The sequence below is a fragment of the Bacillus rossius genome, chromosome 16 (genome assembly GCF_032445375.1).
Source record: "Bacillus rossius redtenbacheri isolate Brsri chromosome 16, Brsri_v3, whole genome shotgun sequence".
NCBI lineage: Eukaryota > Metazoa > Arthropoda > Insecta > Phasmatodea > Bacillidae > Bacillus > Bacillus rossius.
Window position 1 is genome coordinate 2952946 of NC_086343.1, and position 14940 is coordinate 2967885.

General features: G+C 38.7%; 1 protein-coding gene across 1 annotated transcript; it reads left to right on the plus strand.

Moving 5' to 3' along the window:
- Positions 1–956: 956 nt before the first annotated feature.
- On the plus strand, positions 957–14490 carry LOC134540398 (transmembrane protein adipocyte-associated 1 homolog). Its single transcript, XM_063383108.1, has 8 exons — positions 957–1443; positions 4107–4269; positions 4623–4755; positions 5576–5738; positions 6173–6369; positions 7626–7870; positions 12473–12602; positions 13258–14490. Exons 2-8 carry the CDS (start codon positions 4145–4147, stop codon positions 13420–13422), a joined length of 1158 nt encoding a protein of 385 aa, XP_063239178.1. The 5' UTR covers positions 957–1443; positions 4107–4144; the 3' UTR covers positions 13423–14490.
- Positions 14491–14940: the final 450 nt, after the last annotated feature.

Genomic DNA, 14940 nt, shown 5'->3' on the forward strand with positions numbered 1-14940 from the left:
CTTCGTGGAATCCATCGTAATTTTAGCTTATTTTTTAAAACTATGGGATTATAATGTGAAATAAAATATATAATTTTGGTTGTACCAGAATAAACGATAAATATTTGGCAGTATTTATGTTTGCTGTATTTTAAGATATTAGGGGGGAAATTGTAATCGTAAAAGTACCGTTAAAGTTCATTAAAAAGGAAATAAATATATATATACAGTTATGGATCAAATCGGCAACAGATAGGACGCCAAAAATCAGTGCTCTAAAAATAAGGGACTGGCCGTGTCCTATCATGCACTTGGAATATGGTTAGGGTACAGGTATTGCAAATTAAACACCTAAACCCTTATTTTTGTGTCTTGGAATACGGCCCTAAATGTATATAAAGCCTGTTTCTTTTGTCTCCTGGAAGTCCGGTTAATTCTGTTTTCCCATTTCCTATGTGGAGGGTGGGCGACAGCTAAAGTAAATTATCTATTTTTTTCTGGGAAATTGTGTCAAGTATGTATTTTAGCCATGTGTATTTTACAACAATTATAAAATCAGTCTACAAAAACAGTGAGTATTATTTTTAACTGTAGGCCTTTTGCATTTAAACTTGGCCCTAGCTTCTAGTTCTGTGAAATAAGAAAATTAAAGTTATATGTGTTACCGATTACAAAAATAAGATTTTAGAGCATAACATGACTGCGACCGCGTCTGGTCCCATTAATGTCCTGAGCTGGACTGGAGGCAAGGACTCCACTCCAGGACACATTCCCTTCTCGTACAAAGCTGGAGTGACACACCTAACAATAATCAAATTTAGTAATTTTATTTGTGCGGTTAGTCTGTTTGAACATTCCCTAAGAGGAAATCACAACATACACAATACCATGTTTTCCATCTTTCTCCTTATTTTGACTCAAAAACCGTTACTAACAAAAAAATAACTGACATCTGACTGCAGCGTATTTGTCGATAGTCGCGATCAACTAATGTGGAACACACCTGGCAGATTATACAACATAAGTTCTTTTATTAAACGTCTTTTAATTTAATATTGAAATAATGTTGGAAATGAAACTTATAAATTTGAATTCATTAGTGAATTGGAAAACATATTTATTAAACAAATTTTATTCTCTACAAAGAATTATAACTAATTAAAATATTAATAAATTTGTACAAATGTTTGGTATCTACTTGCTTATTGTTAAGAACCGAAGGTCAAAATGTATGCAGAAAGTAGTGTTGAAATTGGTTTGTGCGATTTATATAATTTTTTATTTTTTTATGGGAATGCTGCGTATTATGAGAAAGTTTGTTTTGTAAGATTAAACAAATGCTCGAGTGAGCAGATGCGATCTTTGAAACGAGTTCTGAATTAGTGTTTACTGTAATGTATTAAAATTTAAACAGAAATATATAAACTATATTTTAAAAGCACCACTGAACGCTGTAATTTCAAGGTGAGATTTGGAACGTTTATTTTATTACTTGTGTGCGCATCGAAATATGTAACTGAGCAGGTAGATATTAGTTTAAAAGTCTGAGATTGTGACCTACATATGTTCACCTCTACATTACTGGAAAAAAATAACTACAAGTATATTTTTATTATTATCCAGCAAAAACATTTATTGATAATAATTTTAACTGACAGCCATTGTTTTGTAGGTATAATTCTTGAGAGTGGTAATCTTGAAGGTGATGGTAAGGAGGTTTATTTTTAATACACTTCAATATAATAAAATCCCACTCCTAAAATTTCACATCTTTCGCTTCTACTGTCTTCTCATCAAGCTTGTTCGACTGATTTTCGAGATCTAACCATTAAATAGTGCCTCCCTCTTTCGGACCTCTTAAAACCTTTAAAGCTTCCACCTTTGGTCTCTCCACCCTTCTACAGCTTATTCCCCATCTTGCTTCATCCTCTCTCACCCCTGACCACTCTGGACAGCTTTACTAGCCATTCTGTCCATCTTTTATTCTTTAGCATATGCAGCCATAACATATGACCTTATTCCCTCCCCTACTTACTATCGTCACATGCCCGCCATGTCTTGCTGTCCTCCGCTGACCTTTCTCCAACTCACGAGCCTCTGACATCAGGCATGGGTCCCATACTGCAACAGCATATGTCCAAACATCTGTCTGACCAATGTAGTGCATGTTTTAGCCTTCACCACTTTGCATGTCTCCTCCAGGATTCGTCCAACCAATTATGTCCCTTTTCCTCACTTCCCTCCGCGCTTGCTTCTCCATCCACAAATACTTCTACCTCTCCTATTTTCTGCCTCCTTCACCATTTATCTTTTTGCTGACATAGAAACTAACTCCATTGTCTTTTCCAACCATTCGTAAGTCCCCTAGAAAATACCTTTCTTTCCCCAGTACTTCGTACACACACAATCATTAGCAAACAGTCTTAACCTGTGTGTCATCTCCCTGCCTTCATTAATTATCGTGAACTTTAGGGATCCTAGAACACCTTCCTGCAGGACTGCTGATGTCACAATCCCAATCTCGTATTTTCCTCTACCCATCTTAACTTTCCACTTCCTCTTGTAAGATATTTCCTATCGTCCTGTATTCATCATTCTGTCTACTTTCCTTGAAGCACGAATCCCTGTTTTCCTGCGCCGATTGCTTGCACATATTCCGTCAACCCAACCATTTTTGTTCACACGTATACCCTCTCCTTAAAAAATGCTGTCATGCATATAATTCGGTCACTTATCTCTATATAATGTTTACATAATCAAGATCTCCAACTTCCTCATACAGGGTGTGGATCTAACTGGTTTTGTAGTTTGCCTTACCATTTTACCACCGCGGCTGGTATCTCCAGCTGTTCCTACCTCCATAACCCCGAAGGCAGGTGTTGTTCCTGGGATAACCAGGCCTTCTCCCATCCTGTGTGCCAAAGTTCATTCAATTCAAGCCATCCCTCAACTCCATTAATCCTCCTCATGTAGCTGTACAAGTCTTCCCAGTTAACGTACGTCCCTTCCTTCATCATTTGCACCATGTACGCATCTTTAGTCTGCTTTAGCCTGTTAGCCTCACCATTTCCATGCTCTTCCCCCAGAACCCCTGGAGCCAACTGACTCTTTTAAGTGCAGCTGTCTCCATCTGCATTTTAAGAAGTTAACCTTCTTGCCGAAACAAGAAATCTCACTCTTTTTGTTGACACAAACTTTTCTAGCCTCTTGTTTTAGTCACTCTACCAAGGTATCCCACCTCTTTCAACACTTCTATTTCCACACATTTCTCGTTCTTCTGTTTTTTCTTCTCTCTTTTTCTGCTTTTCTTTCGGCTTCCCAATTCTTAGTTTCACTACCAGGACGCTATGGTCACTGGGAGGGCAGAGGGGCAAAATCCCGGTGTCCTGAGCACCAGGGTGCCCTGAATGAGTTTAGAGAGGTTTTACTGTACAAGTTTACCCCGATAGTTAATTGCTGATAGACAAGTTAAGGGTCTCGCCTACCTGGGCACACGTACAATGTGCAGAGCTTCAGGAAAAAGAATGCAATTTGACAACTACTCAAGATATCCGAGTGGGGTCCATTTACGAAAAGCATTTAAGAATTCACTGAGGGCCGGTTAGTAGTTTGGTTTCCGTATTAAGTTTTTAAATTGCATTTTTTGAAGAGTTAAAATGGCTAAAAGGCATGTTTTCAGAGTAATTTTTAGGGTTTAAAACAATCTGTACAGATTCTTGAAAGCCTTGCACATTTGTCTTCATTTCTCCACCATATAATGTTGTGGTCACCGCTCAAATTTCATAGTTGTCCTGTGCACGACGAGAAGACTGCGCGCTAGTTCAGAGCCGTGCGCTTAGAGGTGATAACGTGCTAGAAGCAAGTCATGCCGCCTCACTGACACATACACCCCTGACGGGGCAGGCTCCTTAATCTATACGCACAGTTAACATTTACAGTTAAGGCCACAATAACGCTTAGTCTCTAAAATTTTTTTAAACTGTAGGATTTGTGAAATAGTGCATTAAGAAATGGGGAGAGGGCCCAAGCATGTTACTGTCCCCCGGGCCGTTAGTTTCTCTGGATGTCCGTGCTCGCGGCCTGGTGAGGAGCCGAGAGCGCGTCACGAGTGTCGGTGCGTGTGGCAGATGTGCGCGGCGGCCGCGTAGAGGTCACCGGCCCGGCCATGGGCGAAGGCGTAGCGCAGCCGGGCACGGACGCCCCTGTGCCGCGCACGACGCAGCCGGCACAGCCGATCCAGGAGGAGGCTTTCTGCAAGCTGATACTGTACATGGAGATAGCAGACACCAGGCGAGTCCAGATGCTACTGGTCTTTTATGATTACCTACTTTTTAATTTTTTTTTTCTTAAGAGAATCAATTATTATCAATAAGGGTTTTATTGTTACCTAGAGCAATTTGAAATTTTTATCACAGCCAGTGCAAGAGAAGCAGTTAGAATGACAGTCGGATGACAGACTAAGTCAATCATTGATTATTAAAACTTGTACACGATTAAAACGACAGTACAGGTATAGTGAGATTTTTAGTGAGTAAATAAGAAGCTGAGAAAAATATTTCTAAAAAGTATTATTGAGATATAGTTATGTGTTCCAGACAGCGAGTTGCTTTCCGGTGCTAATGCGTACTGTTTGAATGTTTCAGAATCCGCATTTGGGATGTGATAATCCTTGTTCCGAACTTCCTGTTCCTGCTGTTCCTGGCGGTGCGCTTCAACAGGGCGCGCCTCAAGTTGAGGGCCACCAGTAGCCCCGTGTTCCTGGCCTTCTACGGTCTGGTGCGTGTTCCGCCCCAGCACGGCGATAGATGGTCCCGAGCCTGAATTTCATTCTTTATTTTATTTTGTAGAGTATATATTTTGACTTAAATACTTTAGTTCACTTGTCAAACTTTTCTTTTATCAAAAGTTGTTAAATAACAGTATGTGAGACCATAATTTGGTTAATATTCCAAGCCTATCTCCGACTTATTTAGGCTCCTTTGCGCTGCGCCACTCACAGAGGCGTGGCGTGTCAGGAAAAAGCACCAAAGTTGTCTCGAGGCACAGCGGACTTGCTGCTTCACCTCGCTCCCAACTGCCAGTAGAGAAATTGGACCAATAAATTGTTTTTCATCAAAATTATTTAACTTAATAGGATGGATGCAGTTTTAAGTTGATATTTTTTCTTGGATAGCCTGCGTTGTGTGTTTCACACTAAAAATAATGTCAAATGTATTGCTGTATGTACATATTGATATGGATTTCCAATATTTTATCAGATGTATACCAGTATTTTATGGAAATCTTAAAAAAAAACTTTTCAAACTGCAGTTTATGTGATATTATAAAATACTAATGATTTCAAGTGAAAATGTATTTTTATTTATTGACATTTCCTGTGATGTATGCTACCGCAAATGTTCATCATTTTACTGTACTTTAGTGGTGACATTCGGAATTAGAGTCCTTGTAGTGTGAATGTCAAACTGTTTCAAATAGACTTGTATCGAACCGTTTGAAGCAGATGTACCTAGATTGAAACAAGTCAATTCGGCTGGAAGGTTTGACAGTGCGGGGACCGTAGCCGGCGAGTGAGCTGTCGTGTTGCCGTGCGCAGGTGGTGGTGAGCGTGGTGATCAGCGTGGTGAGGTGCGCCGTCTCGATGTCGGTGAACGCGTCGGCGGTGGTCGGCGGCTACGCTGACAAGGTGCTGTGGATCACAGTGCGCTTCTTCCTGCTCGCCATGGAGATCAGCGTCGTGGTGTTCGGGCTGGCGTGCGGTGAGCGTGGCTTGTGTCGTTCTCCTCTGAACATCTCCGGCGTTTGTCGCCGTTTCACAAATTTCCTCACCAGATACCAACTAAAATGTTATGTTCGAGCTGTGAAAGGCCATGCAGGGGATCATAATTACCAACACTTCAGTGAAGTTTTACTACTGTTAGGGATACGTATTTAAAGTGAATATCTGGTGATTAAAGTGTAGCATTATCCTCTCTCTGCCTCCTTGTAGGGATAAAGAATAAATTTTTCTTATACTGCAAAATTCTTAATTTTTATTTATGTTCGTGAAAAGAGGTTTGTTTCTTTTTTAACTTTTGGGACTCAACTTTTTTGTACCGAAATACAATACTGAGATCACAAATGTTATTGGTTGAAACCAGCCAGTTGTACTCGCCAGTGTCCAGTGGCCCGGACGGCGCGTGACTGCTCGCAGGCCACCTGGACAGCCGCAGCAGCATCCGCCACGTGCTGCTGGCGACCTCGCTCATCTCGCTGGCCTTCAGCATCACCCAGGGCTACCTGGAGGTGTTCTCCCCGGACACCAGCTTCCACATCGACTCCAAGGGCTACGACCTGTTTGGGCACGGCGGCATGCTCTTCTGGTTCGTCAGCTCCGTGGCGTTCGCCCTGGTGAGTGCGTTCGGCCGGGCGCCTGGCGCTGGTCACAGTACCCGTCAAGGTGGCGTACTTGTGTAGCGACACACACTCTTAGGTGTTGGGAAGGAGTATCGAAAATTTTGTGTTTTAAACATATTTGTGTACAGTAGAACCTCTCTCTCTCTCTCTCTCTCTCTCTGTCTCTGTCTCTCTGTCTCTGTCTCTCTCTCTTTCTCTCTCTCTCTCTCGTTCTTTCTCTCTTTCTCTCTCTCTTTCTCTCTCTCTTTCTCTCTTTCTCTCTCTCTCTTTCTCTTTCTCTCTCTTTCTTTCTCTCTCTCTTTATTTCTCTCTTTCTTTTTTTTTTTTACATATTTCAATGGACCAGGACAAAAAATATGTTAAATGTAAAAACTGGAAATTGTTAAAAAACATTTTTATCTCACAGTGATGGGAACAATAAGAAGCAAATATAAACCACAACAAATGAAATAGAGCTGTACCGAGATTCACAAAATTTTGCCGATACACAGATATGCAGATAAAACTGTTGCCGATTCGCCAATTTTGAAATTATACAGGAGAAAACACATTATGGTTAAAAAAAATTGTTATAAAGTTATTAAATTGCCCAAAATAACTCATTATAAGAAAAGCATGCAATGCAAGTGCACATGTATTTTAGTTAATAAACGGAACATAACCTCTCTTTTTTTTTCTAACTCTAATTTTTAGCTTTTTTTCATTTGTTTGTTGACGACTTATTAGTTGCTGATTCAAACTCAAATTTACTAATGGAGGCTGGAAAATTTAATTATTTGATTCGTAATTATATAAAATAACACAAAATACAAAGTATAAAAAAATTAATTAAAAATGTACAAAATTGCGAGACTTTGTACAGGTTTACAATTCAAGAATGGAAATTCCAGACTGAGCAATCTTTTTAATAATTTTTAAAAGAAATAAGGTAAACAAATAAAATTGTATACATATATTTGCTGAAAGCAAAATTTGTATTATCAAGTAATATTTTATCAAATAGGTAAAACGAGTTCCATCGAGATTTGAACCATGCATCTCGAGGTCTTTTATTTTGTTTGGTTCTGACTTTTAACTTGTATATTCAGAAATAAAATTTTCAACAAAAATTGCAAAAAGTGTTTTTTTTTTTTTGTAGCATAAGTAAATAATGCAGTAGTGAATCAGCGTTCATCAGCTCTGAATGCGGTGATGTGTGATGTGCGGACGGAGGCAGAGGCAGTGACTGGAGTGTGCGCCGCCGGTCGCAGGTCTACTCGGTGATCTTCGTCCTGCCGTGGACGGCGCTGCGAGACAGGCTCGCCCTGCCCACCAAGAGGAGCTTCTACGCCTACATCCTGTTCCTGATCCTGCTGGACGCCACGCAGTCGGCGGGCAGCGGCCTGCTGTACTTCGGCCTGGGCGCCGGCCTGTGCGTGGTGGACGTCACCACCTGCGTCTACTTCACGCTGCTCACGCCCCTCGTCTACCACACCTTCCTCAGCGAGTTCTTCGGGTACACGTTTAAAACTTTTCACACATCTTCAGTTTTTTCCTTAAATAGTTTTGGTATTTATAACACTTATCATACGATATATGGATGTAGTTATGCAAAAAGTAACCAACCCACATGAAACCTATTCTGAGTATTTTGAAGTTAAAGTTAATTATAAATTGTAATTCTCCTATTGATAATATAATGTGGGTATAATTTTATTGGTCTAGTATAAATATAAGCAACGACGGTACGATCAACCTTGTACTGTTTTAATTTATTTTCAAATAAAATATAACAAAATTGTGGGTTGGTTCCATTTTGCATAACTACGTCCATATATAAAATATAATCATCTGTTAATTTTAATTATATTATCTTAGATATCAATGATAGTAGACTGACATAAATATGAAGTTACAAATCGTATTACATTTATCTTTAGGGTAGCCTAACCTTCGCATCATTTTAGAGTGTATTTTACTCCTGAATTTTATCAAAAAAAAAAAAAAAACCCACACTATGCATATAGAAAAGATTTTACGGTTTTATTTTTAGGCCAAACAGGAGATTTAGGTGTTATTGCTTTTTATGTACTCTGTTGCTCATAAAGATAGCACCATTTTAAACAGTTATGACACTTAACTTGTTCAGAGATACTTACTTCACCAAAACTGCGATACAAGGTGCACTTTTACAATATAGTAATTTGTAGTAAGCATGTCAAACTACTGGGAGTAGTACAGATAAATAAACAAGTTTATATGCTTTTGAAAATTGTACCATTTGTCGTTATGTAAAAATTAGTAACTAATAACTAGAGACATGCATATTTCGCGATTGCGATAAAACGAATTTTTACGCGAATTTGAGTACATTTTTAAGAATAACGCGAATTTCTCACATTTTGGATAATAACGCGAAATCCTTGAATTTTCGGCGAACAGTCAGAACATTTTCCTCATTCGAACACGGCAATTCAATTTGTAAATACAGTAACAAACGTGAAACAACAAAAAACCAAAGATAACTACCCACACAGTGTATTTTATAACATGAAAAGTTGCTTTTATTTCTAAACATGTAACAATTTAAGCCTAGGCGTGTAAAAGTCCGAGTAATTACAGCAGGAGACAATCTAAAATGTACTAGGGAAAAACGTAAACTCACGAATATAGAAACGTAACGGAAATGTCGGAAATATTATCGTAACATTGTAAGTGCTGATACTGTATTTATGTCACAACTTAGCCGAAATACTGGTACGAGACATGAACTTCACAAGATAAAATGAGTGGAATCTTGGTAACTGTTTTATACGTATTATATAATTTCGGAAGTATTATACTGTTGACGCATATTTTTTAAACTAACCATTTATTTGTGGGGATCGTAAATTATTAATTATTGGTATCAAGACATCAAGATGAACGTAAACTTGAACATGTCACGGCAGCGAGTAAGCGGGTGCGTATACCAATAAACTGGTATTAGAACTGGACAAAACTGGTACACGGGAGGTGGAGCTTATATTTTTTTCCGCTAGGCTCGCTTCTATTGGCTGGCTGCTGATGGAAGGTCACGAGTCTGGGCGGAGCATTGAATGAGTTATACTGCGCATGCGCAGCTCAGAGAACAGACGCCGCACTGGGCCGCACTGTAACAACAGATGATCGAGTACAATGACCTTTCTCCGCGCAAGGCGCGCAATTGACGGTAAATTTTCATCAATTTGCGCCCCTTTTTTATTTATTTTTACTGTGTAATGTAGCCCGTTCTGAACGCGGCAGGATGCGACTGTATTTTAATTAACTTTAACGTATTTCTTACTTTTCCCTTTATTTACACTTTCCCGCTTTTTACACTTTTTTACTTTGTCCCCATGAAAAGTGCAAATAAGGGGTTTTGCTGTATTTTGATATTCGGCTCGCCTGGACAGTCGATTATCACGGTGTTTACAGCAGGTTGTTTCTCGAAGCGTTGTTCTCTTATATAGTCTTTAGCGTTGTTTGTCCATTGCGTCCATTTTTATTAACCAAATACCAAATTTAAAATGCAAACACGGTGACGATTCGTAACATTCTGTTGTGCGCAAGTTAAAGTTTAACGGGTCGAATTTTGTTACAGATAGTTTTCAACGTCTGTGAAATAAATTAAAGGTGTACAATTTAAAGGTCGGCTAAAACATTAGGCCTATTAAAATGCCTAAAGTGCCGGTAACTGCAAAACAGCGAGCCTCTGAATTTTCTCAACACGGACTTTATGCTAGTGATTCAACCACACTTTTTTGTCGTCACTGTAATGTCACCGTCTCTTGGGATAGGAAAGACTCATGTGAAAAACATGTAGGCAGTGAAAAACACAAGAAGCGTCTCTCTTCATTGCAAGGCTCATCTAGTGCGTCTGAACGCCAGTCGTCAATATCTTCAGCGTTTCAGACAGCAAAAAATAATGTCCAAAAAGACAAAAAGTTGGAATTTATAAAGGAAACAGCAGAGACCTTTATAAAGGCAAATATACCCCTTGAAAAGCTTGATGATCCTAATATCAGGGCATGGCTGAACAAATACATCGAAGGTGCTGGAGACATGCCACTTGCGAGAACAGTCCGTGAGAAATATGTAGGGGACATAGCCAAATGCAGAATTGAAGATGCCAAAACTGCATTAAAGGACAAAAAAATTGACATACTGTGCGACGAAACAACAGATAAAATGGGTAGGTGTGTATTTGTTGTTTTATTTAGAATTCTGAATCTTCAACAGGATAAACCAGAAATATTTGTTGCAGGAGTTCACTTTCTTGAAGCTGCTAATGCCACAAACTGTGTGAGGGCAATTTTAGATTCACTCAAAATGTACAATGTACAGTATGGTGATGTGCTCTCAGTAGTAACCGATGCTGCTCGTTATATGACCAAGGCTGTTAGTACTCTCGAAGTAATCCTTGGAGACCAGTTAACGCATGTCCAGTGCTGGGCACATAAGTTAAATCTAGTTGGCAATGTCTGGGTGAAAGAGTTGCCTGAGTTGAACAATGCTATGAGCAAAATAAAAAATGTGTTCAACAACACCAGGAAAAGAAGGCACCTGTATGCTAGCTTTCTTGAAGAAAAGCATGGAGAGAAACGTCCATTGTTCCCACTTCCTGTTGTTACTAGATGGAATTCCTGGTTCAACAGCGTTTTTTATGTAGCAGACTACATACATGACATTGTTGATTTCTGCAAAACAGATGAACTAAAGGCAACACAAAATTCAGGGGTTGAGTTTCTGTGTTCACTCACAGAAAATGACATTTCTCTCATTCTTTGTCAAGCTGTCTTTGTGAAAGAGCATGCCAAGAGCCTTGTAGAGCTAATACAGAAACTTGAAGGTTCTTTGTATCCAACTGCCCATTCACTATATGGGGACTTGCAAGGTATAAAAAAAAAATTTGAAAACATCACTCGTGGCATTTATTTTGAGGCAACCAGTAGAGCTTTGTCTAACATGCCCCCCGCTAAAGCTGCTGAAGCTAAAGTGTCCATCACAAGAACAGCAACACAAGCCCTTTCCAAACTGAACTCTCTCATGACAACTGACCCAAGTAGAAAGAGATTTGAAGCAATTCAAATTTTTAGTCAGGAAAGTTTGTTGCTTGCTAAATTAAACCCAGAAATGGTGCAGAAACTGAAAACTGTCCATAGTCTCTACTCCATAAGCACTGAAGAATTAACAGCTGGTTTTGGTCAGCTTCAGGACATTGTTACAAAACAAATGGAAACAGACAATTCAGTGGACGTAGTGAAGTCATTGAATGTAGTAAAGCTGTCACAGCCATTGTTTGCTTCCAGCTGCCTTGAAGCCATCTGGATGCCTTCTGCAAACGTTGACTGTGAACGATTTTTGTCCTCATATAACACAGTCTTAACAGACCGCAGGACAAATTTAAGTGAGGCTAATTTGTGTATCATGGCTACTTTTGCTTTCGAGAGCTAAAGTTTGAGGATTTTGTTCCATGTGTTTATGTCACTATTTTAGAGACTTCATATTTATTCTTGCTGGTTTAGGTACTAAAATATTTTCAATTACTGTATGTAAAAAGTGATGTGTAAATTCGATTGTAAATTACTGCTGCTAGTGCAACTGTACAATGCAAGAATGTGTCCAAAATTTCAAGGTATGCTTAGCTTAATTTTTTAAATTTATAGTGCTAAAACTATTTAAAAAATAACACCGCTTTTGATGTATGATAACACCACTTTTAAGGGTAAATAACAACGAATTTTGCTATAAAATAAACCCCAAAACTGCATGTCTCTACTAATAACAGTTGCAATATAAAAAAAAATTCTAATCTAGGTAATTAGTAAATACATTTTAGTTCTAAATCCATGCTAAATAAGTTACATTAATTGAATTTAATATATTAAAAGATTACTATTATGGGAATCTGGGTTCGGTTTTGATTAAACACGCTGATTAATTTAATTAGTTTGCTGCATTCTGGTGTCATATGGTGAATTGACTTGCTTTTGTTGTTGTTTCGGTTTCATCGTAACTCACTGTATGGTCTTGTCCCTCCACAACTGTGGTATCATGCGAGGCTGAGGAGACGGAGCGAGGTGGGTGTGTGTTGCAGCGTGTCCCAGCCGAGCATCTTGTTCTCGTACAAGGCCCAGGTGGACGACAACATGGAGGATGACACGGTGTCGCTGCCCCACCAGCAGTCCTTCTCCTCCCTCAAGACCGACTCAGACTACATCTACCAGGTGCTCACACCCCGCCCGAACCTCCTGCTTGGAGGATAGCTTTAAACTAACTGTGGAATTTAAGTAGGGGTGTTTTTTTTTTTTCTCTTTCCAATTTGAATCAAAGTTGACAATTAAAAATTTATTGCTATATTAGGGAAAAAAAATTTTATAAATACGGTACAGCTTTTGAGTTCCTTTGATAATATTCCTCTTTCCCTGTCAGAAGAGGCATATTGTTGGGGAAACAGTTGTCTGCTGGAAAAGCAGCTAGCTGCAAATTTTTTTTGCCTTCATCCGTTCCTATTGCAGTGCCATGGAAACATAAAAGTTATTCTATTGGTTAAAAATGAATTTGTAAATTTTTTTTTTAAATTTTCCTTTAAGACTCATGAAAATAATTCTTTCATTGCATTTTGTACATTTGTAATTAAAATTACAAAATGAAAGACTTAAAATGACTTCATCTTACAATCAATGGCATACTAAATAGGCCAAATTTACTCAAAATAAGTAAATTTTAATCTAATGTATTTTATATTAACTAAGAACTAAAATTTGAGCATGTCTTGGATACCAGAAAATATGGCTCTATTTCTGAATTGCTTTGTATTCTACTCTCTTATTGGCAGTGGAGAGTTTAGTGTCGAGCAGGGTGGGGGACGTGTGCCGACAGAACAACAGCGTGTACGACAGCACGCAGTTCGACACGGGGGCGACGCCCGTCAACCCCTTGTACGCGGCGTCCCTGCAGAGCCCGGACAGCATCACCGGCTACAGCATCGACAGTGCGCAGTCTGTGGAGACGGCCACCGCCACCGGCTACCAGAAGCCCCAGTGACTCGTCGCGACAAGGGCCGTCCTCTCGGACCAAGGCTGCCGTGCATCTCCTGTCATCTGCCCAACTCGGCTGGAGGTAAACGGGATGCAAGTACACATCTTCTAAAGTTCTACGGTGGTGTGCCTCAGAGACACAAATTACTTTCTTCTTTAAGTGCTCTGTGTAAAGATCCTTCCATTTCTCTTTGTATTTCACCGCAAGGCCAAATTGACAGTCTTGAAACACACTAGAACCAGTCTTAACATTCGGCCGCCTATTTGGAATTCGGTCACTTGGCCGATGAAGAAGGGGTCTTGCAAGATGCTGTGTATTACGGCAAGACGAGTGGTTCCTGGACAGTCGTGCACCAGGAGAAGGTAGTTCGAAGCTGTCAGTCAATTCAGTGTAGGTCACAAGTTTGTGATGGACATTATGCTAGTCAAGAAGAAATACTCAAAAGCTTGTTCTACTATCTTAAGTGTTTCGTTATCAAGTCAGTAAAGAATAAAGTCTTTCTTTTGTGCTCGAAATGATAACAGTTAAGCCAGTGACACGTTTATGTTAGATATGGGCCAGAGATGATGAAATTAACCATCGAACCATATTTAGCAATCGAGAGGGTGGGCATATTTTCTGTATTACTTCTGATTAGTGGTAGCTCTTGATAGAGTAATAATTACTTGACTGTGTTATTATTTTTTTGAGAGTCACGTGTATAATGGATGATGACTGTACTTTAGTGATTTAAAGTTATTGTGTAGCATGAAATATGGTCGATGCATTTATGTAATGTTATGTGGAGATAAATTTAAAATATGACATGTATTTTTTTTTTTTTTACAGTGAGATTTAATTTTGAGTGTGTGTATAATGCATTCTTAGTGGTTAAGCATGTCATCGTCCATATGTTAGAAGGATTTGGCTGTAAAATGGAGTTAGTATGCGATGAAACTTTATTACATAAGTGGTAGTGATGAAAGCAATGATGTATAGAAAATATCATTTTGTACCTTATGATGAAATGTCGTTTGAATGTGTTGGCTGTTGACTTTAATATGTAATAAATTATTTACACACTTATCAATGAAATATGAGCCAATATTTTTTTTTTATTATAACCGAATAAGTAGACTTGTGCAAATATAAGTTTTTTTTTTTTCGAATTGAATATGAAAACTAAATTATTTCCGAATACGAATATTGAATTCAAATAGCAAGAATGAGAATTAGAATCCCACTAATGATTTTTGTCACTACATGCAACAACTTCTGGAAAATTAGACAATATAGAAAGAAAGACTAATTAGGTTAAATCAGCTACAATAATTGTATGGGAAATGTTTTTTTTTTTTTTTTAAATATTAAAATTATGAAATAAAGAAAGATTGTGTTTTTAATTATGCTGCTAACCTAACCAACCAATATTTCATTTCAATTCCTATTTGCCATACAGTAGAACCCTGTTATAATGTTCCTGCATATAATGTTTTCCTGCTTATAATGTCATATTTTTAAAGTCCCAATATTTCCCTCCCCCAT

What these genes read in the sequence shown, in the direction of transcription:
- LOC134540398 (XM_063383108.1), top strand. Translation starts at nt 4,145, where the DNA reads ATGGGCGAAGGCGTAGCGCAGCCGGGCACGGACGCCCCTGTGCCGCGC. An exon ending in TCCTGGCCTTCTACGGTCTG is followed by an intron (nt 4,756 to 5,575) that starts GTGCGTGTTCCG and finishes TGCCGTGCGCAG; the next exon opens with GTGGTGGTGAGCGTGGTGAT. An exon ending in GCTCCGTGGCGTTCGCCCTG is followed by an intron (nt 6,370 to 7,625) that starts GTGAGTGCGTTC and finishes CGCCGGTCGCAG; the next exon opens with GTCTACTCGGTGATCTTCGT.